The 25005-nt window shown below is 36.7% G+C and overlaps 1 protein-coding gene across 4 annotated transcripts; it reads right to left on the bottom strand.

Annotated features, from left to right (window-relative positions):
* Positions 1–640: 640 nt before the first annotated feature.
* LOC117231214 (protein FAM49B) lies at positions 641–24476 on the bottom strand. 4 transcript variants are annotated; one of them, XM_033489416.1, is made up of 7 exons: positions 23895–24476; positions 5672–5808; positions 5254–5478; positions 3452–3786; positions 1656–1735; positions 1406–1532; positions 641–1070 (listed from the first exon to the last, which is right to left on the bottom strand). In XM_033489416.1, exons 2-7 carry the CDS (start codon positions 5778–5780, stop codon positions 933–935), a joined length of 1014 nt encoding a protein of 337 aa, XP_033345307.1. In that variant the 5' UTR covers positions 5781–5808; positions 23895–24476; the 3' UTR covers positions 641–932. The 4 variants fall into 4 exon arrangements, with proteins under 4 accessions (XP_033345307.1, XP_033345309.1, XP_033345308.1 ...); XM_033489418.1 differs by lacking the exon at positions 23895–24476 and adding an exon at positions 23714–23771; XM_033489417.1 differs by lacking the exon at positions 23895–24476 and adding an exon at positions 8287–8469.
* Between the last annotated feature and the right edge of the window lie 529 nt (positions 24477–25005).

Below are 25005 nucleotides of genomic sequence, written 5' to 3'. Positions count from 1 at the left end.
AAAGAGATAAAACAAATCTATAATAAATATATTGACATTAAGAAGACAAGATAATGAGTCATTCCCGATTTTCGATTCCAATGATCGATATCCAGTCCCAGTATTTATAACAATTTCTCTTTGATCGTCTCTTCGCCCGGATGACAACCATTCAACAACGAAAACAATTGGTAAAGATCTGTGTAATATCTTACAACGTTCTTAAACCTCTCATTGTAACACTGCGAATCGTTTGCAATCATTGAAAATTATCCTATATATGTTATTGATATGCTCTAATTAACTCGATCCCTTCCTCCCTGATCCGGGAAGACAAATACAATGTTAATACACGTGGTGACAAGTTAGTCAGGGCAATAATACTTCGGATGACAATAATAACTGGAATAAACGTCAAAAATCGCAATAATAATAATGATCGATAATAATCAAGGTATCATGTGTGTCTGTGTGTCTGTATGTGAGAGATAGAGAGGGAGATAGTAATATTATAATAATAATTCCTAGATGTTTTCGCACTCGTAACGGCGATAAAGGCATCGCTTAAGAACGAGTTTAGCAATTCCTCCAATGTTCAGTCGTTTCGATATTTTTTTTTCTTCTTTTTGCCTTTCTACGATTTCCCTACCTGTCTTTTTTACTTTTTTATTTTTTTTTTATTTTTATCTTTTTTTTTTGTCAGAAGGTATGTAGAATTCGGCAGTTTTAGGGCAGCTATAGACTCGGTTACGAAAGACACGTTTTTAGTGGTCCACCACCCAGCCACGATCGGAAACAGGAGATTGCTCTTGGATCATGTGGAGTCGCCGAGGATATCATCTTCGATATCCTCGTGACGCTACACAAAATAAATGGCATCGCTCGTTTAGCTTCTGACATATCAGCAGCCAACTGTCTCAGCTTCTGATGCAGCAGCCACGTTGCTTCGGTAATCATGCTGCTAGCAGGTTCTTGATGTTTTTTGGTGTGTTCTCCTCGTTCAGGTGCTTGGTAGTATAACGGAGAGCGTTTAGAAGACCCTCGCTTTTGCAGGGTGGTTGATCCTTCAACAGCTTCACACAGCCTTTAACCTGAAAGAATAATATACTTTTAGTGGAAACCATACAAGTATGTGTCCAAGAATCTCGTGTTTAAATTCAATATAAAGCTTTAAATTATATGTATAATAATATCATAAATAATATAATTATAGATATACTAGGATTCTTATTCCTATAAATATAATCTAACCCGACGTTATTTCTGTTCGGCTATAAATATCTAGAATATTTTGTCCTTTCATCACGTATTTGCTACATATATTTTTAAAGTATTTCTTAAAATAGGTCGATCCATCAACTGACGTCAGGGAAATATTAAATATATCCATTTTTCAATACGCGTAGCAATAAACGTTAATACTTACATCGACATTCGAACCCTTAACAAAGGCACCTTGGGGATGAACGTGATCATAAAGGATCACTAACCCTACCATCACTCTCAGAACAAAGAGTTGAGTTTCCTCCCGTTGGAATTGCGCCAGTAGATTCCTAAGAACAATAACATATCTCATTTGGAACTGTTGTTGTTTCTTTATTTTTCTTTAGAAATCTTTTCCTCTAAACTAAGTGAATGTTCTTTCGACTCGACTGCCAGTTCAATGTATTACTTACGGATTTTCTAACATGCGCAGGCAAACCTTGGCCATGGTACCAAGCGTTTCGGTGATATTTTCGCGTGCTACATCTTCGTTCTGAAACAAATACGAAATATTTGAAATTTAATATAGTACAAATTTTCTACAAATTACAATAAAATATAAATATTACGGCAATAGTATATCATACTGCTCTATTCTCGATACTTCTGTCATTCTTTCTTACAGCTGCCACCAGCTATTGTAACGATAATCGTCTAAGGTGAACAAGGAATTGTAATATTATCAATACGAATGCGGATACGAATCGTATCGATCTATCGTACGTCGATTATTCTAAACTTCTATCGTGTGTTTTGTACCCATTATCTGGCTTATTGTATCGACATAACGTAGAATTGTTTGGAACAGTCTTGTTAAGCATACACATACGAAACTTGCACTATCCTTTTATGCTTACATTAATTAATTTAATTTCGTAGCAAAAGGAATATCTGAGTCAACAAATTACGCACGATAATATACTACACAGTATGAAAAATGCTTCTTCGTAAGCTGAAGGCTTACACAGTATTTAATAGTACTTACTATATCGTAAAACGAATAACCACTTCCTCTGTGGTACCAATTAAAATACACATCTACAGATTTATTGCGAATGAATCTGTTATCCATTATGCGGGTAAATGTTCCGAGAACTGTTTTACCCTGAATCACTTGGAATAATAGCTTTTAATTTTCTGCTTCAGTGCCTGTCATTATTTATATCGACCTATTTTCTTCGTACACTGTCCCTCCGCGCGTTTCGTGCCGTTAACGAAGCTACCCCGTTTTAATATTTAGACGAGGAAACGCAACGTTCTTTTGTCCTCCTCCAAAATGAAGACGGAATGAAAAATAGAAAGTTAATTATTAATTACGAGGCAAGATATAAAGCAGAGTGTCTAGTATTGCGTAGAGTAGAAAGCCAACTATATATATATATATATAAACACACATATACTCTATGCGTACACACGTGTGCTTGAAGAATGGATTTTGCGACAATACCGCCTATTCAGTGTTGCCGAAGCAGGTAAATTTATTTTCAAGATTCTACAGACCTTTCGCGTTTCTCTTCTCTCTATTGTAAGTTACCTTTTTGCTCGTTTACTCCCGGAAACAAAGTCGATTTTAAAGCACGTTGAATGATTCAAAGGCGATAAAGCTCGCGAAAATTGTCAGAATTTTACTTGTTGCTTGAAACAACGTTCCACAGAATGTGCACTTTTCCTTTGCCCATTATAATTTGCCAAGTCCTTTTCAGGAAACATTTACGTGACATAATGAATAAAAGAGCTATTTAAATAACTTTTATTACGTCTGAAAAATTCTACGCATAAAAGGTATGAAACTTGATTACCTCTACTTTTACAAAATTGTTTTCTTCGTTTGTGTCGTTTCTATTTATTTGACTATCGTAGTGTCAAAAATATGCAACGAAACATACTGTAATTATATTATGAAACAGACATTCAGGTATAAAAATGTTTATTCTAGTCAAGCCACAAAATCCTAGTAGTCATCCAAACTGGAAAGAAAGAATGACAAGTCGGAAAACGTGTATCTTCTTAGGAAATATAAGCAAAAGGATTTTTTCACAAACGAGAAACGATATTTTTCGTTTCTATTACAAAGTACTAGTTTCTATTAATTCCATTCAATCGGAATTCTTGGCAATCAATATCGATTGGCGTCCGGATGGGTCCATAATTGTCGAGAAACGGTGCATAGATAGGGGAGAGTTCAAAAAGGAAAAACAATACCACTTACGTCCATCAAGAAAGTAATGGTCGCGTGACTCAGAACACGAAGCATGGGTGTCGCGTGGGCGTAGAACAAGGACATTCGGTTGGCGAGTTCATTTCCAACCACGAGGTCCTTCTCGGCGTTTTCCTGCCGCGCCAGGGATGCTCTGGTCAATGTTCTTCGATAATAACTGAAGTCGTTCTGAATAGCGGGAGTCTTCATCTTGTGTTCATCGAACTTCAAAACAAACTCCAGAATTTCTGCCAGCTGTTTCACCAAAGCCTGCTGAGTCTCGAGATGTTGGGTCGGCGAGAGGTTGCCAGAGCATAGTTCACCCAGGATCTTTGGTACTACCTTTTCTGGAAAATATCAAACCAGTTGCAAGATGAGCCTTACGGTTCCTAAACTCGAACAATTTGTTCCTTCTCTTCCTTTTTTTGCTACTTCGTCGGATGGTTAAGAATTCTTTTCTGTTTACTACACGTGTGCAGAATTATCTATGAATCGGTTGCCATGGTGTTTCAACTGATTTTATTAGTTAAATAAAAAAAAGTATTACAAAGATAAATTCGCTGACATCGTTCGTAGACACGGTTCGTTGGAATAAAATTAAGAATTTATTAATGCATAAGGAAACTTCCTTTTCATAAAAAACTGAGATCACCTTGCCTCTTTCTTAAATGATATTCGAAATAAAAGAGGGACACTTAGATAAACAAAATTTTTATTCCAAGCTGTAGATTTATTTTTTCACGTGAAATCACTTTTTCGCTGATCGCAAATTACATGATTGCCTTGTCGTTTCAGCACGAAGCATTCGTCTTTTTACTATTAGCTCTTAATTTACCTGACTAAAATCTTACGTAATAATAAGTTATGCAAAATACTAGTTTCAAACTGCACAAGAAGAAATATTCAAATTTCAAGGAATATAAAGGTCAGTAAGCAAAAAATGTCGAAGAAGTTCGTTTTAACTCTTTACCTTATCCTTTTTATTACCGAGTTTCCAGATTTGTTTATGAAAGAAAGATTCTGTCCAGATGATATGCTTCTGGTATTAATAGTTCACGAGGTGGCGAACATTTTCATTTCCACTTGGATAACTATTACTACGTTATGCAAAATAAAGGCAATAAATGCCCCTAAAGTTTATAAGCGGTTGCGAGTTTCGCTGGTGCCGATGCAACGATATTGGATTTCCAATCACCGTGCGAACCGGAATATTCAGGCTACATTGAGGCTAAACAACAATCCCTGGCGATTCGTTGCTGAACCAGTATCGACATTTAGGTTCTTACGTTCTTATTTAATTTCAGCGAATGACATCGTAATTAAAACTATACAAAAAATAAATGTTCGTTTAAAAACGCGACAGGCCTGTACCACGGATTTTTAAGGAACTGATAGTTTTTGCTTCGGAAAGAATACTGGTCAGTCTTCGAGAGGAAAATTAATCGTGTCATAGGAGAATTTATTTGAATAAACTTGCGTTAAGGTACCCTCGCACAGCCAGTAGCCTTGTGGATCCGCAATTTTTCAATTACCCACGATAACATATACATATATACGGAAATAATTTACCTTTATGCTTACGTAATCTTCTATTTGTTTATCGTATAAGATACGACGTAAGACACCTCTGGCGTTTTACTATTAAATATTTATTGACTATTACATATATATATATCGTGCTACTTTAAACAATCAATTTTGATAATATCGATAAACGTTCCGCTTAATGAAACGAGGTTTTATAAAATGGTCTAAGACGTTTCAAAATATAGGAAATGATTAAAGGAATATGTATATGAGAGATTAACACTCACCAAGTTCCAATGAAAATTCATAGAATCTTTTGAGCTTCGCAACCAGAGGGGCGACAGTCAGATAGGCTTTTCGTTGACATTCCTCCGTGGGCGCCGAAATCGCCTCTCTGATTTCTTTCCCTGCCCCTTTGTAGCACTGAATCTCCTCTAAGATAGATTCTGAATTTTTCAGAACCCTTTGCACCGCTTCAAAGGTCTCCCGCTCTATCTCAGAAGGTTGTGCATCTAAAAAAATTTGATAAGAGCCAACTATTAGTCTTTGAAAACAAGCTTTCTTCACAAACGTCAAACAGTACGATATTGCGCAACGTTCTGCGTTGTCAAATAAAAGTTGGAAAGCATTGTAAACGACAAATTCAACGTGCAAGAACTACGATCGAAAGGAACGTTTCCGCTCGAGTGTGCTTGTCGAACTTACTTTCGAAATCCAAAAAGACATCGTACTTTTGAGGCGTGCAACAGGTAGACTCGTCTCGAGCCAAAAGACTCAAAAGCTTGCCCATCTTCAGTCTGATACTTCTTTTCATTCAGTATTATTTACAAAATGAAAGACATCTGTAACAGATGAGAACACACATATTAAAGTCTCCTTAAATTTAACAGCTCGTTAAAACGAAATATCACAACCTGCTACTCGCTTTTATCTATCCAACAAATTATTTAGTCTCCTTTTAAACAACTTATCGCGTTTATCCTTACAAAAAAGTTACACGTAGAACTGGAAAAAAATGGTAGAGCTTTAAAATCGGTCTCTAATCAAAGTTTAATCAAACTCTAGTGAGAGTTTCTCCATGATACGAAGTTTATCTAAAGTTGGAATATCACGAAAATCGAGAACACTCTTGGGAAAACTAGTTGATGGGTATATCACGAGGGTAGAAGGACGGTCGAACGAGTGCCAAAACCTATCAAAAACAGTCTGAGTGGAAGAGAGTGTGAGACAGTTGGCCTGGCGTTCGGAGTTTGCGTCGTTACTGCACGGAGTCACAGCGGAATTTGAATTTCTGACTCGATCACTGCGCTGATCCGCGCGTACATGTCGAAGTGTTAATTCCAGACAAACGACGCGTGCTTGTACGTACGTATATACGTACGTGTAAGTACACATTAGGCAAGCCGCGTGTCCGTATCGGGAACGCAGAACGAATGAGTTCTGCGAACTCGTCAACGAGGGATGAACCTTCTGTTAATTTCAACTAATAGAGTTAATCTGTATTGACCTTACCTGGAACGGCTAAAGATTTCAAGGACTAACGCCTCTCGTGCGTATCAAGGCCAACTTACCACCGTAAGCTTTGATTGATTTTCACCCTCAACTTTTACCCTCGTTGGGTCATAGGTAATATCATGAGATTTCGGAATAAATACTGGTTAGCTTATTTAATCTTAAAATCTTTTAAAATTTAGCGTCTCATACCAAACGTTTGCTTGATACTGTAGACAGTAATAGAATTAAAAAATAGACACATATATATGGAATAGAATAAACAATGTGAAATGAGTAAAAGATTGTGTGAAAAATGATATGGAAATCCAAAGGTTGCATTTTTTTTGGGAGAATAAAATAAAATTCGTACAATATAGAAGCTAATAAATATCTGCTTTCCGTTAAAATATTTATAATCTTTATTGACTACCACCTATCGTGCGAGTATTCGTTAAAAATCTCTAATTTTCATTTCTCTTATAGAATCTTCTCTGCTCGTTATTCAGGCATTCGGAATTAAGATACGTATTATGTATTTAAACGCCGTTTATGTTCTTTATCGCGTAAAACACAGAATACTAATTAAAACGTAATGCTCTAATATTAAATAAATTAATCGAAACTCTCTGGCGATGATGCTACTTGAGGTTAAAAGTATTTACTTTAGAAGCATTTATTTCAAAGGATTCGTTGGTATAGCAGAAAATTTTGCGTTTGTATTCAATTCCTGGACTGAAGATGTTTCAACGTAGAGAAATTAACACCAGTAGAGGCGGAGAAATTTGTTCCGGTGGTAGAAGAGAAACTCGAGTTTTGGATGAAAAGCAATTAGAAACGAAGAGCTAGATAAAGATAAGTTTAAATTACCAGCGAAACTGGTTTGTTAGTTCTCCGTGACATAACAAGAGAACCTTATCAACTTTCCTTGCAAAAGGCAATTAAGTTTCACTCGCGGAATGCAATCGTACTTGAATGATGGAATGAGAAGTTACTTTATCGTGCAACGTGTAATCAATGATACATGGTAACGATAAAGTCCCTGACAAATGCTGGAAACGCTCGACGAATGCTTGTCACACACGTGAGGGGACAACGATCGAGTTTGCTAGATCTAAAATTGGGCACGGAGAGATTCCAACGTACCGGCGAATGTCTCCGTTATTTTTAGCAGAAAACGGTGTGTCTCGTTAACGAACTTCTCTTGTCACGTTGAGCCGCTTAGATCTACCTAATTAGCCAGCGATCCTTCGCAAGATCAGTTCCCATTCGTTCCTATTAAAACTATTTACATAGAAACAATCTATCGTAAAGCTATGTATTATCCGTTTCTTCGAACACGGTGCTGGCTCGATCGCGTATCGGATGCAATCGAGGATAACTCCCATAAATGCGATAAATGTTTACGTTGAAAATTCCACCGATGATTCGACGCAGAAGCGTATCCAGGATCGCAAAATGTTATCACAGTAGGGATACGATAATCTCCGTTTTCGTACCATCGTAGGCTAACGAAACGATTCTTGGCCGAACGGAGCGATTCCCTCACGATCAATCGTACAAACAAACCATTCGAACCATCTGACATCGCGTTAACTGAATCACCTCGTGGCACGCGTTCTGGTTAGAATTAAAGCACAAAGAAAAATCTATCCTCGAAGAAATAAAAATATCTATACACACAAATGTACGAACAGACAAAAAATAATAAAATAGTCGGAAGAACCGGCAGATTCTCCTGTTCGAAAGCCGAAAAGAGGATGACAACGATTTAGTGACACGAAAGACGATTTTGTTAATATGTGAAAAAGTTTCCTTCAGAAACTCACCGTGAAGAAGAGTCGGCGTGATCGCGCTCGAAAACGCGAATACATGACGCTGACAGGTGCACGTCGAAACCTGGGGATGGTCAACAAGTACGCGTACCGAGTGCAACAACTGTCATTCAACGGACGGCCATGTTGCTGTTCGTAAGGGGTTGCGTTGTGTAGTGGCGCGGTTCGAGCCCTCTCCTTATTTGGTAAACGACAGTGGCGGCGGCACGTTCGCGCGAAAAATCAATGAGGTTAGTTCACCGGTTCATCCTCACGGTGACGCTGCTTACCACTTATTTAGAATCGCAAAGGATTTCGAAATTTTCTGTTGTTCGAATAATCGACAAAATTTGTAGAACTTTAGAAAAATGTTAAATGAAAGAATGATCTTTTAATGGTACATAATCGGTTCGGTGAGAATTTGCGAAGAATTATGTCTTTAGATACAAGTAATTTACAGTAACGGATAGTTCAACATCGACAAAAGCTATTATCGAAGTTCATATATAATCATGGAATTTTTTATCGATATTACGCCAGACTTTTCGTGCTCAGCACATTTGGTAAATAGTTTAAAAGCTGTTATAAATCGGAGCGAATTAATTTAGTTTCAAAATATAGAAAGTTTAAAATTATCGAACATTTCCTGTCTTTTTTCTACCGCGTGTAATTTTACGTCAATATTGTGGAAACTTTAAAAGTTATCTACTACATCTTTTATCTTTCATTGCTTAATTTGGCGGAACTTACTTAAGCCAGCTTTAATTTTTGATGCGTTTAAAATTACATTACATTGTAGAGTGCAAGCGTATGCGCAAATATGTAGAATTCAGATACGACCTGTGCACGAATAAAAGAATATGACGACGAATAAATAAAATTTAGAAGTAATTAAGGCATCGAACATCCTTGTTTTAATCTCCAAAATTATCTCCAAAGCACACGTTTATTTAATCTTTTTAATATTTTTGAATCTTTTCCGACGTTTGTCTAAAGTATCACCACATTTTTCAAATATACATCGATCGATATATCTTTTCTAGCATTCGATTCTTCCCATTAAAATTGTAAATTGCAAACATGTCGAAATTCCCTGTGCCTTTACTGTCGGATTATCGACGCCGGTACGGTAACAGCTCGCATTACAAAATACGTTTATAAATTTAGAAGTCCTCTAGAAGTCGTGCTCAACTCATCCGTGAGGGAGTACGATCCTCATCTTTTTTCATCGTAGACTGTAGACCAACGGATTGCTAGTGACGGTCAAGATGAGACTCAAAAGGGTGAACAATATCTACGTCTCGTCTGACTGACAATGAATATAGCCTGACCGATTTACCAAGAATCAATCGCGTTAATGTTTATACAGCTTTGCCTAGAATTCTCGGGTCAGTACCTTTATGGGTTAACGCTCGTGGGGTAAACGAATGACATTGAGATGGCAAGCCATTTATGGACTACAAGAATATTCGTCTCACTTGTTACTAAACTTCTTTCAGAGAGTTTCCTTGAAAGTTTTGCATTTCTAAGAAATGATTTGTCGATTCGATGATCGTAGAAAAGTTTTAAAAATGTTCCTTTTCACTACTATATCGAACTATATCTTTAAAATGAAAGAATAATAATAAAATATAAACATATTTTTATAGAAAAAGTAGGAATATTACTATCTTTTCTCTTTAACAACGATATAAACGGGAACTCGTATTTAAACAACTACATATCATCCAATCTTATAGATCGTTATACATCGTGACACGTTCAAACAAGATGTGGAAAGATCGTTATTTGCTTCAAGGAAATTCCGTGTCAAGAGAGAATTAGTTCGTATGATCTATCGGATACTGAAAGAAGAACCAACGACGTGGATAACCGTCGCGATTTCACTACCATTTTTTCGATAAAGCAGTAATCGTTGCTGACATTACACAAACCACCCCACGCTTCGCAAACCTCACGTGCATTTACTACTTGAAATGCGTGTGATAGGGCGAGTCTTATCTGCAAATGTTTTCTCTCACTGTATCGCAAAAGTACGACCGCGTTCCATAATAATGTATGCACCACAAAGTGTTTCTTTCCATTTGTCCATGCACAACACAAACCGTGAAAGAAATTAAGGTGCCTTCGACCAGATATTTAAAAAATTTATTTTACACGAGATGGATTTTTTCAAGCAGCCTTTGACAAAAATAAATTTTGATCAAATTATTATAAAATATTCGTTTAAGTTGTTCATTCGGGTCAAAGATGTAGATAGAATTATTAATTTCTATCAAAGTCTGAAACGAATTTCGGGGAATATCTTTATTATTCGGTTAAAAATCAATTTACTCATAGCAACCGATGTTATCGTTATAATCCCAAGACTAACTACTAAGTCTTCGAGTTTTTAAAAATATTGATAAAATCGATATTATATGCATAGCGTATTTTAAATTAATGCCCTCGCGTATTTTAGCGACGTCAATCAGCATATGCATACGATGCGTTAAGATTCATCAAGATGTAAGTCAAGCTTTTGAGAATCCAAGTTCAATCATATATTTCAACTTCTAAAATTATCATTCGTTTAGTTTCATAGTCAACTAAAAATTAGAATTTCACTCTTCGCCATGCTATTATATCGTAATTACAAAAAATATATCGAACTTTTTATTATAATAAATTATAGAGAGTAGAAAAATCTTACACCTTATCTCTGGTGTTTGGTCTCTCTCTCTCTCTCTCTCTCTCTAAGTTATTTATTATAAAACAGGAAACAATGGTTATTTAACATGAACTTAATGCAGTGATGTGCTTTAACTGACAATAACAATTAACAACTTACGACACTTTCAAAAAGAAAAAGTCTTACAACACTTCTCGATTCCGCACTGTCAACACTATTCTCTTCGACTCTTCTTACAACGCTACTCTCCTCGACTCTTCTTACAACTCTATTCTCTTCGACTCTTCTTACAACTCTACTCCCTTCGACTGTCGTTACAACTCTCTGTACAACTCTCTAGCGACTACCTTTTATACTACGTTTTGGTATTCACACAGGTGTGGGTGACTATGGTCAAGTACACCTTCCTTAATTAAGAACTACGGGTGTATGGCCCATCCGTTAGCATTTATATTGCTTTTTACTTGGGGTTCGTTGGATACTACAAAATTCCAAATACTATTTTATGGATATTACCAACAAACTGACTTATATCACTCTAATTCTCAACAGAATACGTAATTATGTAGTAAATAACAAGCATCCTAATTTACGTGACAAAATTTCTGCCGAAACGATCGAATCACGTTGTTATTCCACGTACATATTCTTCTTTGTTCGCTTGTCCCTAAAGTGCAAGACATTTAGTGTCTGTTTAGACCAACGTCAGTTTCCGCGATGCATCGTTCCAATATTGTCGCGGTGTCGTGATTTTTGCACCTCTTTCAAGTACACGATTGGATAATCGTCGGAAACCGTGGGCGAAGATAATCGACGTCTATTAAAGGCCTTTTTGTGCATCAATTCCAGCAAATCAATTGAGACCCTCACCACCTCCCACCATGACCCTCCATACGGTCCTCTCGAGCTCCCCTTTCCTTCGGTCAACCTTAATTTTCGTCGCTGCGACGATAGGCAAACCGACAACCATGATCACGATGACTCTGCTACCAGTTACTTATGTGCTCACGTACTTACGTATGTACATGTATAGACACTTGTAACCCGCCAGATATTTTATGCGTCAAATGTTACCACGACTTATGACTGGTACTGTCTTTTTCTTCCACTCCTAGTTCGCCTTTATTAAAAGAAATTGCTCACCAGAACGGCTTTTGTCCGTTTCACGCGTAATGTTCTCTGGATAAACTGTATGACGCAGAGTTGTCTAATAAGCAGGTTTATCGAATGGAAGAAAGTGAAAGAAGCTAGGGTATAAACTGGTTCGATTTTTCTAGCAGGTCTGTAGGAGTACATATCCAATGCTTTTTCGTGCTACCGGTTGCACATTATACTAATGGCATAATCGGATGAACGTATAATCTAAATGCATAATTCAGGATTTTCAGTCGATAAAACGATTTGGAAACATTTTTAGTTTAAGGTATTTCGTATAAAGATCGATTAAACTTCGTTCAAAATGATGTTCGGTTGACATTTTATGAAAACGACATTCTGTCGCCACATATTTCTATATTATCTCTCAAAGCGAAAGTGTTAAATACTATGACAACCGATGGCGCTACGCTGGGGTCATACGAGTATTAACTATTAACGTTAATATTATTTTTTTAAATCAGCTTCGAAGCAATGCTGGTGTGTGTACGAGCGGCCATTGATATATAATTACTGTTGTTAAATTTTCTAAACACCTCTTAGAATCCCTGTAGACTTAAACAAACGTTGTACAATCTATCAAATGAAAATAAAATATTTGAAGTTATTCAACTTCTCTATAAACCTAACTCAAACTATACTTTATTAAGTTGACGGAAATAATCGGCCTCTAATTTGCTCGAAACTATCCAGTCGTCGTATTAACGACGCTTCTTAATCGAAGCGTAGCATAACTAATCGTAAGACCGCGAAGAAATAGCTTGGTAGTGTATGTTAAGCGCGTAGGTAAGCACGCCACTCATTCCCGAGTGGCTGATGAGTCGGGATACGCAGTGGCGTGCGTGCTTAATAAGGGAAACGTGTGCGCAAGTACGTACGCGGCTTAAATACCAGGCGAGTAGCGCACGTACCAACGACGCATCGCCGCGACATGACACGTCGCGATATGGTAACGCACGCTTGGTCTCCTCGACTCCTGGCCAATCACTAAACCGGGCTAACCATATCGTGCATAGCTCGGTGGCCTCCTTAACAACCTGAGCAAATTAATCGCGGAACACAGCAAGGATCAGGGCCACCGGGGACGAGCACGTCGCTTTAAAAAGTTATGCGACTATTAAGTCGAAACTGGCACTGAAAGTGGCGCGCATGGAATACAAGAAAGAAGTCTCCCTGTCTGCTCGGAAGAAAGATGTTCGGTGCTACTTTTGCTTGTGGAAGCTCCTTGAGCTTGCGGGTTGTAGAGTGGAATCGAAACAGTTGCTTTCTTTTAACGAGGTATAATTTGTTCGTTAAAGTGACGTTAATGGAATCGTTAATTAACAATTTAATCCCCTCTGATACCATTCAACGTGTACGATGCAATAACGTCTTCCATCTATTCAATTGTATAAAAGTATTAAATACATGTTCAACGAAATTGTTTCGACACATCTAGTAGAAATATTGTGCTGGCAGGCAATCTATTTATATTGATTATTAGTTCCATATCCCCTATCGGAATATAAGTAACTGCAATCGTATTGCATGAAGCGAGCATGTAATCATATTATTTAATTTCGTTCGATATTAGTTGGATTTGAATTGTAGGAGCGTGTTCCATAAGTAGATACCTTCTTCTCATTTAAGAATTATGAGGAGGTATGCATCATATTTTTGTCGAACGTGTCGCTGTTTATTTCAATTTGTTTTTCCAAGTTTCTTAAAAAAAATTATCTGCAAAAGTGTGTCTCTGCAACATTACGAGTTGACGCTATCGTGTTAAAAGAAAATAATTAATTGACCTATGATACTGATCACTCTGCTGCTGCTTAAATACGAGTAGAGTTAAGATCTGTTTGACTCATTCGTATCAAGACACTGAAACGTTAAACCAACTAATATCGTTGGAAATTTTTTTAGGCCATAGATATGTCATAACCAGTACGTCGTATCGTGCAAGTATGTGGTCTGTGATATCTGGAAGGATATAACGTACTAATAATTTGTACGTTGCAAAATTCTTATCCCAAAAGTTCTTACAAAATACAAATACGAATTACGAACGTAACGAAGAATGTTCTTATATTAAACTACAGAATTGCTTTTTCTCATTCAAATTAGATAAATAATTTCTAGAAACTCTTATCGATTAATTCTCTCCCTTTGTTTTGTTCTCTAAAATTTCAACTTAAATAGAAGCTTAATATTATAATAAGAAACTTAAACATTAAAGTAATGGAGGACATTTTATAACAATAAAAAGTTCAAACGATTTAGAAACTATTCGCACCCGCACGCACCATACGAAATCTTTGAGCACGCGAGGCTATTATTGTTCAGTGGCCCTGTCCTCCTTAAGAACGAGGCAAATTAATTAAAAGCGGCAACGGTGGAAAGAGGAAATGACCGAACCTCGGATTATACCGCAATTCCTATGTGAGCATTAATAACGTGTCAAATTAGATGTCGCTAAATCATGCATATACCATCATTAATTTAACTTTGTTTTCCCATACGAAAGAAAAGGAAGAGAATTAAAAGCTACATTGAACAAATTCATCTAAAATAACATTCTGACTTTACCAATAAATATCATATAGCAGTTTATCGATCAACCATGATCAATTAATCAATTATCGTGCGTCAGTTAATCAAATTAATTCCATCATCCTATTTGCCCTATAAAGCATCAAACCGCTTCAGAATCTCTAAATTGAATTTGTTTGGCGGCCTGATCGAACATCCTGTCATAAACCAAGCAATTTTATACACGTAGTTTATGGATTTCCAATCTTATCCGAAAGTATCCAATCTGACAATGTTTCGGAGTACTCGAAGGGGTGTACTTTATTTACCGATTTGATATAATGCGATTGTCCGCTGCTCTTAGTATCAATGGGAAGTTGAGATCGACAGTTCCATCAAATCCATCGCTCCATTAAAATTAGAAGTTTCACGGACGAATTACCGATATGGAACAGGGATCCTGCTTTTCCCAAAACGAGAACATCGCGTACAAGACGGTCTAAAAGAGCCAGACTTTCTATTTCGTCTATTCCAATATAGTATTGTACTCTATACATTATATATATAGTGCAGGTTCTCAGATAGTTATAGATATACATATAATAGAATATCACATAGTTGTTAAACAAGATTTACTTCTTGAGAGTAGTTTAAAATGACTCAACTTTAACAAAAGACTAATTATCTGACACCTCATTCTTTCGACGAGAAACTAAAGCCCAACGTTCGACCATGAAACCATGAATCTAGTCGTGAGTCAGATAGCTTTCAGCACGGACAAGATGCTCCATTTTTTGAAACAGATTCCTGTAATCACGATTCAGATCCTAAAGGATGGAGTGATAAAGAATGAGTCGGTGGTTTTGTCACAACAGAGAATTAGCGAGAGAGCTGTCATTGGGTACTCCTATTTCTACTATACATATATCTCTATGAATAACGTACGTGTGATAGTGCACGTGTTCGTATAGCGAGAGAAGGGACGAAGGGAAGAAAGGGCTGTCGTGCTCGTAGATGCATAGATCATTTCAAGATTCAATGGTTAATCTATCCTTTTTTCTCTTCTTGCATTCTACTCTTCTTTCTTTTCTTCTTCTTTTTTCGTTCCTTCATAAGTGGATGCATGTAATCGATTCAACGAGGTTTAAATTTCTGTTTCGTATCTCGGTACTTGGGTTACGTGATGCAGAAGCAAAATACGATAGACGTGAAAGTCTCTCACGCTGTACGTTAATTTTCCGTAAGCTATCACATGACAATCATGCGAACGTGAAACATATCTGAAAGGGCGATACCCTGGTAAGAGCGTTTTAATTATTCAGATTCGGAGCAGAGCGTTTCTCCTCTCGATGGAGGATGGGTTGAACATTCAGGAAGAAAGTATGAATCGTTTAGATAGAAAGTAAGCAGTGAAGTATCAGTTACGTACCGATTACGGTATTACACGAGTATTTGAGACTGAATAATTTTTAAATAATTACAATCACGATTCACCTTTAACAACTATTTTAATAGACGAATCGAAAGACGTTAGAAATTTTATAGGTAACCAGCAAAAATTTATATAATACAATTAAAATTCGAAATCTATAACTTTTTAGTTTAGGAACAAATTGCAATACGAAACTTTCCTAAATGGTAAAATTGTTTAATCGAATGATGTGGTGGACCCAAAAAAAAAATTAAACATTTAATATATCGCAGAAATATTTTATATCTGAAATATTTTAAAGGAAGCAAATTTCTTTAAAAAAATTTCAATGGTTACATAATCTGTCATTGAATAGTATGGCTTTTATCAGAAATCGCACGTACCACGGATATTTTTATGGTTGCTTACGCCACTGGCCAAGCAGGGGGGATATCGTCATATCCCGGACGAAGACAGGAAACCTCCGAGCAAAATTCCCCTCTGCTCGTATGCACGTTTGCTTTGACAAACCTCTCTACATACATACGTATATGTGCACTTGATTACAAATGAAGCAAACAGAGAAAAGGAGTGAACCGTTATAGAACGATCGCGATTAGTTGACAGCGATCGATCGACATCTGTCGTCTGGGCAGAAAATATTCAAATTCGTAGCATATATCGCCAAGTCAGTGGAAAATATTTATAGCACCTATACAGAAAATTAATCGCACCAGTTATGTATCGGAAAATTATTGACATAGACAGAAATATTATATTTACATTCTATGGTACTTATTACCTGTTTATAAAATAATCGATAGTATACACTCTAAGGGCAAAATACTTTTTTATACAACATGAAAGCGTGTGTCGAGTTAAATTCAATCATGTACGATGCAATGATTTTTCAAGGTAAAAGATCTGATAAAAATAATCTCTTAGCACAAAATGCGTATCATAAAATACATATGTACGTATTGGTTTCTTTCATTGCGAAAATTACTATTTTATTTTGAGCGTTTTTGTTTCAGCTTTGATTAGTGATAATTGGTATATGCATATATATTATGCATACAACGTACGCAATAAATTCTTTTTTTGTACTTTAACTTCGATCCAGTGACTTAGTACGTATCTCCTTACTCCTGACATCCCGTGTTTTTATATGTTCATTTTCTTACGATAAACAGAATTACGTCACGATGTACGAAGCACACACGTGCGATAGCATGTAAGTAAATACTTTCCACACACGTGATCACGCCACATCCGCCTATATGCGATACCCCATAGAAGGATGTTAATGCTTGTTTCTATGGTTACCCATATTGAAGAGTCTACGGTATTTAAACAAATTAGTACCACCTCTATCAACACGATACGAATTTCATTACGTTCCGCCATGCGAATTCCGATGTTTCGATCGTTTTTATTTCAGCTACGAATCCAATTATTTAAATGAAATATCTACCTTGCACGAATACGAAATATCCTCCTTTACAATTATAATCGAAGCGTCTGATACACGACGTTACAGATTACTCGCGAGCTACGTGTCTCAACGAATTACCATATAGAAAAATTGTAGCAAAAACTGACAATATCTTGCTGTGTTATCTTTCTGTTTCTAACTTAGGTACTAAAGCGAGTTGATAAGTTGATTGCTTCCGGTCAGACTTCATAAATAATTCAATTAAAATAATAAGTTAAACATGCAGGATATCCTACGAGCATCCGTAGAAATTAAACATAAAAATAGACCCACAAATGATCTATTAAAAGATGTTGATAAAAATGTGAAATTGAAGGGAATAATAATTTGCTGCTAATGTCAGTACATGTCATATTCTACTGAAACTACACACTTCTCTATCATTTTCAACTATAGAATATAATAGTTAAATTTATATGGAAATCTATGGAACACACTGTATATTTATACATTCAGACAGTCTTTATTAGATGAACGTTACATTCGATTAAAGTTCATTAAAGTTGCATTTCTATCATCTTAATAATATTCCCCTCGTTATTATACACGTAGAGGTACCAAGATTTTAATATTACTTTCAAACAAACACAGCTGCGCAAAATCAATCTTTAGATCAAAAAATCAAATCGAAGGAATAGTTGATAGAAATTTCCACAAATTTTTTACATTTTTAATTTTTACCGCATGAAGATCTATGTAGATGTAAGATTTATGTAGATGATCTATCGTTCAATTTTAGATAGCATTTAGCGACCCCAAAATCGCCAAATTCCCCATTGGGTCAAGGGTATTGACCAGGAATGCATCGACATGCGGTACCGTTCGGCGAATCAATTTCTACCTGGAACAGCAACAGCCCGATGGAATTCGATCGATGAAATTCTCCGTAGTTAGCCAGAAAATGAGTACACTGCCGTGTGGCTCTATTATATAGTCGGAATCAATACCAATTTCTAGCATGCACTGCTTGGGTCTCGATGTAACTACAAATTGAGGAAGACTCGACCAACTACGTATACACACCAAACAAGCTCCAAAGTTTTGCCACTTCTGGAAATTTGTATTCACGACCGTTCGCCTGCGAGACAATTCCATTCGAACGAGATTCATCTCTCCGGGCAACAAAATTGTTGCTTTTCCCCCAGTACCTACCTGTTGTTCCTTTGTTCTAGTTTTATTATAAAATATTACGATCCTTTCAATCCGAAAAGACACATAATGATCTCTTCGTATTACCGTAAATGTCAGGGTTTAGGTTATTTGTTTTATAGATTTTTTGTAAAATGTATTCGAAGAAATGACGAAAGATTTTTATGATCAGAATGATTACGACGAATGAATTATCGCTCATTAAATACCACTGGCACAAGATCAAGTTTCTTCAAGATTAAAACATATCCACGTAAACTAATTATCAGTGACTTTAAAGAAAAGAATTTGATTAGCTCGTACGTATTCGTAGAAAACAATGGAATAACGGCGATTTCTACAATGTTGCGCTAATTAATCTTCAATTTCGTATGTACATAATTTGCAACCTTTAATTAATAAGAAATATCTTGATTTTATACGGGGAAAAGATCTCATTCGGTCTTGATCATGAAGCTATTGTGTGCTAACATTCGTCATTAACCAAATTTCTCCTGTGTTCGATTCTTCTGAATCCTCGTTAATCGTTAATAGAAATTCTTTCGGTTCCTTTGCACTCCGTGCGGTTTACTGTTCCTCCGGTTCCGTTACTCGACCGATAAACATTTCAGGAATATTCCATTTATAGCGATGTATATACAATTAAACTTACAAGTACTGCTTGTTTCCACAAAGGATTCAACGTTTTTAATCAGCATACTGAATCACAAGATTTAATTAGAATCGAGACGCAACGAACAAGATTTATTGGCAACAAATGAAGAATACAGTTCTTTGTAAGGAACTCGTGCTTGAAAGTTAAACTATAAATATGATTAACGTAACGATTGAGTGGAAAAAATGTAGTATGATCTGTGCGACGATGTATCATCATGCCTTGTTCAATTTTTTCAAGAGTTTAGATTCAATACCTTTCTTCTTATACTCGTATCTAATTGGTAGAGATCGGTGAGAAAATAATACTATTTTTAACAGCATAGGAACATTTAGATCGTGCATGTTTGTGCAAATTCATATTTTTATAAATAGAACACGAAAGAATTGAATCTAAGCAGATTTACATGTTATTTACGAGTAACCTTCCTCTCATTGACTCAAATAACTATTATAAAATTATTCGAGTCATTTTTTCGTTCTTGCAGACACTTTTTCCTGCTCAACTTAAAATACACAATATTTCCACATTCTTCCGTTACTGTATTAAGGTGTATCATAATATGAAACAAGGTTGAATTTTTTAAGGCGTAGAAGCTTAGCTGAGGACAATAACCCTACCTTACCCTATAACGGGTAGTATACTTTATCATATACATTTTTGTAATTTTAAGTATCGCAGCCACTCTAGATTAAACTATCGTCCAGTTGAATAATATGTGGAAAACGCTAGAATCGTTCGGTTTTTTTGTGAATGGTTACGGTTTACCATTTTACGGTTTCCCACTTTCGGTTCCCATTTTCGGTTCCCATTTTCGGTACCCGCAAAAGAGCGGATGACCTACTTGTTAATTGGTCGACAGATAGGACAGATAGGAGCGTCCTGATTACGAGTAACGTGTCTCGATAATCTAATAACGTATCACCGGTCATGGATCCATAAAGAACATGATGAAAAAGAAACGAAGACCCTCTCAGGGTTCGATACTCGTTTGATGTTCGTCGTTGAAAAAAGTATCCTATAGAAGTTCGTATTTTATCGCGCACGATTCTGCACCAAACGCAACCTTGCTTTCATCGCCCTTTTTTCTCTTGTTACTTTCTTTCCTGACGCCTTTTTGCAGTGTATCGAGTACCGTAATTATGGCCGTGTTAAGCACTCTGTTGATATAAAAATTCGTCGCATAAAAACAGTTGATTGCAATCAATTTTATCGAAGTTACTCAAAACGCTCGTAAACTCTACTTTTTCTTCTTTAGAAAATTCAATCACGTATTTCATTTGGTAAGACTAAACATGTTATTTAAACATTATTACGAAACATTAGTTAACTAAGTGAAATCTTATACCCGGAAAAGATACGTATGTTGTAATGATTTTCATTTGCGTGACTTTAAGAATGTTTGCTTTATTTTCTTTTTTTTTTTATTTTCGTGATAGATAATATAAATAACGTGATGACTGCTGGTACAAACGCAAGCTGTTATATAATATCATATTTATCGTATATAGATAGGTTAATAAAAATAGTGTAGCATAGGTCAATAAAAATACATTTGTCACTTATTCATTGGTAAATCAAACCTTGTTGTTTAGGTACTAGGAAATATAATTTTCATTTATCTATGTATTCTATCTATGTATCGTTTATCTATCTAAATAGTAATTTGTGAACTTACGCGCCTTTCTCTTCCTTTTTCATGGTTAATAACCCGTGCAACCGCTCGATCGATTACAAATTTAATGATGATTGCACTAAGAAAATATGGGATAAAGCAAAACACGGATAGGAAAACACGATAGTACATCGTCGACAAAATTCAACACGGTAGGTAGAGAGTGCGTGAACGAATTTTCAATTAAAAGGAATTAACGATAACGAGTTCGGCGAAGAAGAAAATAAAAAGTTCCGTAGAGGGTTCGAAATAATAACGCATAGGCGATCTTCGATGCACGCTTCCTTCTTCCGGCGTTCGAACCAAAACAGAATTTCAAGACAGCGCGCACAAGGAAATAGAAAGAGAACGAGAGAAAGGGAAGCGAAAGAGAAGGACAGAGGGCAAAGTAAATGCGTTTAACGTTTTAAATGATCCGGAAAAAGCAGAAATTAAGCGAGTATACTCGCAATTAAGAATAATTAACGATAATCCGTTCGGGAGAACACGGGTTCCTCGCGGTTGTACGCGCGAGCGCGCTATTTCAAATTCTCCAGGTTCTGTCTTGAAATCGTCTTGAACGACGATTTGTCGTCTGGCAAATCGACATCGTGGAGGACGTTAGTATGAAATTGAGCCGTCTGCAGCCTCGTGCGAATTTATTACGCTCGCCTCGAGTTTCGCGGTTTCCTTTGTCCGGCTGATAAAAAATTTTTCAACGTGAAAACAGCGCTCGCGCGTGCATCTGGCGTAGAGATTCCCTTCTCTCTCTCTCTCTCTCTCTCTCTTTCTTTTACCCTCTCGATTCATCTTTGTCTCTCTCGCTCGGTTCTCCATCGAGCATTAATGACTCTGTCCTTGTCTCTTCGAGAGGCCTGATACGCACTTGACTTCCACGCGGAAACGAATCGTACACGTGATACAAGAGCACTTCCGACGACAGAATAATTCATATATACATAATTTAGCGAAAAAACAAACAAATCATCGTCCCGTTTTCACCGTGTCTCGCGCTGGAAAATCGATTGTTAATGCTTTCGCGCCTCTTCAATGGCCTGAATCGCGTGATCCAACAGCGTTTGCAAAATATACGTGTGGGTATTAAGCGTGTATTAGTAAATTGATCTGTCTTGGTGTAGAAGGGAAATTCGATTTTAAACATTAGTTAAGCGGTAGCTTTTATCTCTATCTTACGTTAGGTTTGGTTACTAGAAAGCAGCTATAATATGTATTTGTATAAAGTTGAAAAAAAATTGGTGTTTAGCGTGTAAGAAAAGATATTTCTCAGAATCAACGACATTGCTCGTATCTGTCCGAGTATTTATGCTTCTCAATGCGCGACGTGTAGGTATTCCATATACAAAAGCATAAAACAATGGACAAGAGATGACGAAATAATTTGCATCGTGGGCAAGATGACGAGACCTTGCATCTGTCAATCATTTCCGAAACGGCAAACATACTGCGTTGATTTGCAGTCGATGATTAACTGAGCGTGTTAGCGTTAATAAAACAATTTTTGTATTTGCTAGAAATATAAGTTAAGAAAACACCAGCGCGATGATATATGTAATATTCCATTTTCAGTGTGTTAATTGAATTCAGGCGAAATTTCTGAGAATTAGGTGATTCGCATAGCTCTTCTAGTGTTACTTTAACGTACTTAAGATCAAGTTTATAATTTAATTGAGCCACGTTTTGTTAGTAGTTATGTTCAATCGTATTACGTTTATCTCCCTTTACTCTTGTACATTAGACATAATATGTGGTAATATGTATAAAGTGCACACTGTTACATACAATTACTCGTAATTTCTTCTAGACATGATACAATAGCAATGATAAAATTATCAATCAGTATTGTTGATCTAAGTTACAGTATCGAAAGAATACGATGTATATTGATACAATTTCTAGATAAATGATATTTTTAAACTTGACAGATACTTACAATGTACCTGTAAACAAGTTTATCTGAATTTATTTAAAAAAATAAAATATTTTATCTTAAAATTAGTCGGTACTGTAACAAATATGACTTATATTTGAAAAAGTCTGAGCTGCGTTCATCAAAATATTCAATTGCATTGTCATATATTTGATTCAACGCACCATCACACGTTAAACCTTCGTACAATAATTTTATACCATTTTTCCCTGTACGGTATTTCTCATTAATTTTTAATTGCCTCGATCCTCCTGTTTCGCCGAAAATTCCAACGAAGAAATTATATTTTATTTCCCTTCTATCTTTTATCAATATGAGTAATATCATTTATCAATACTACCGTATTAATTGATAAAATTCACTTGGGTAAAAGAATTAAGTGTCTCATCCGTTTTCTAAAAGTCTTATCGTAAAGTCTGACAAAATTAATTAAAAGAATCGTTACTTTTGCAATTATTATTTTCCAATTTTTGCAATATTTTCCAACCAGTCTTCTACCGTATCAACTGCAAAATTTATCCCTATTTCTAGCCCAACCACGCAAGGACAATACGATAGTACAAATACGACAATAGGTATAAAAATACTCGTCACGCTCTGAAAACGGTTTCTTTGACGAATCCCCGGTATTATCCGCGGCGATTATCGCAATTTGCAGCAATTTCTTCAATCCGCACGTAATGACCGTTGGCGAGGTGCGCGTCTTGCAACGAGGAATCCTCGCGAAAACTGCACGACCCTATATTCAGATGCGTAACGAACAAAAAGGAAAGAATAGAGAGGAAAGTTTATTTACCTTTCGTTGAAGCGCAAGAAGGCAAAGCATGACTCAACGGGCCCGAATTATTATCTTGAAGAACGTGCGTGCGTGCGGGTGTGTGTGTGTGTGAGAGAGAGAGAGAGAGAGAGAGAGAGAGAAAGGGAGAGAGAATAGCGGCTTCAAGGGAAGATGTTCTCGAGTGTCGACATTGTTCTACCTTCGTCTGGTTAATAGCCACTTCCGGTTATCCAGGAAGAAGTAACCCTCTTCAGGCTTGGGCGGGAGAGAAGAGCCTTTTTCAAAAAGGAAAACGATCCGCCTCTTTCGCGCTGACCCAAAAGGTCTCCGGTTGCCGCGCGACGATAAGCTTTTATCACTCACAAAACACGCAGCACAAATTCGTAGAATGTCTCAATACAGATTTCCTTGTGTCTGGTACTAGATGTTTGTTTTATCTTGTTTACCGATGCGTCTTGGGAGTTTCTAACAAGTTCTCGAAAAAAGAAAAACGAAGGAAACTAAAAAATGGTACGAACTAACGTTCCTCTCGTTCTTCCCTTATTTCCCTCTACCCCTTTCCCTTATTCGCTCGATCGTTTTTCCTATTTATCTTTCAAAACTGTTCCAGACTGTCGTAAAGAGTCCCCCACACGAATGTCTCTATATGCGAATCACAGTTCGTCGGAAAATTCTCGATGGAAGTTTCTCTTTCTTTTGAGTTCCAGAAGTGAGATTTATGAAAGAAGAGAACACACCGACTGCGCTCGGCCGGAGGTTGATATAACACTGTCAAAGCAACGGCGTGCGGCAAACGACGAGACAGTTTCACCGAGAGGCCAGTCAGCTGGTGCTCCCCACTCTTGATACGTCACTGTGTACACTCCTCCGTCGTTCTTTACGGATTTTCAATTCCACGGGTCGTTCTCTCCTGTGATTTCGCTTATATAGAACCGTGATGGAGCTCATTGTCCATCGGGGGATTGGAAAACGTGTCTCTCGTGTCTCTCGCGACCCGATGTAAAAATTTTGTTTCTACCAGTGGCCCCGTGAAAGTCTCCACAACCAATAAATACGTTGATTAACGCACGCTTTTACCTATTCGAACGGTGGATTAGATTTTCACCGCAACGATATTAGAAACGATCGTTCGGTTTGATTTATGCGCCATACTCGTTAATTTGTTTCATCGGCTGCAGCATGAAAGTCTACACAAGTAATGAGAATTTTGATTAATACACTGTAACTGTATAATGCATATAATTCAGTGGGTGATATAGGAAGAGGAAAGATCGTCAATCTTATTGCTTTTAATGCTACTACAATTTTCC

This window comes from Bombus vosnesenskii, unplaced genomic scaffold (assembly GCF_011952255.1).
Source record: "Bombus vosnesenskii isolate JDL3184/JDL3185 unplaced genomic scaffold, Bvos_JDL3184-5_v1.1 scf7180000013272, whole genome shotgun sequence".
NCBI classification, from domain to species: Eukaryota; Metazoa; Arthropoda; class Insecta; order Hymenoptera; family Apidae; genus Bombus; species Bombus vosnesenskii.
Note: the sequence above shows the minus strand (reverse complement) of the source record. Positions and strands in the feature narration are given on the sequence as shown.

Excerpts from the sequence above, each read along its gene's own strand:
- LOC117231214 (XM_033489416.1), bottom strand. The coding sequence starts at position 5,780 with ATGAAAAGAAGTATCAGACTGAAGATGGGCAAGCTTTTGAGTCTTTTG. Across the intron at positions 1,736-3,451 it reads CCATTACTTTCTTGATGGAC|AACGAAGATGTAGCACGCGA; the intron begins GTAAGTGGTATT and ends TATTTGTTTCAG. Across the intron at positions 1,533-1,655 it reads CTGCGCATGTTAGAAAATCC|GAATCTACTGGCGCAATTCC; the intron begins GTAAGTAATACA and ends TATTGTTCTTAG.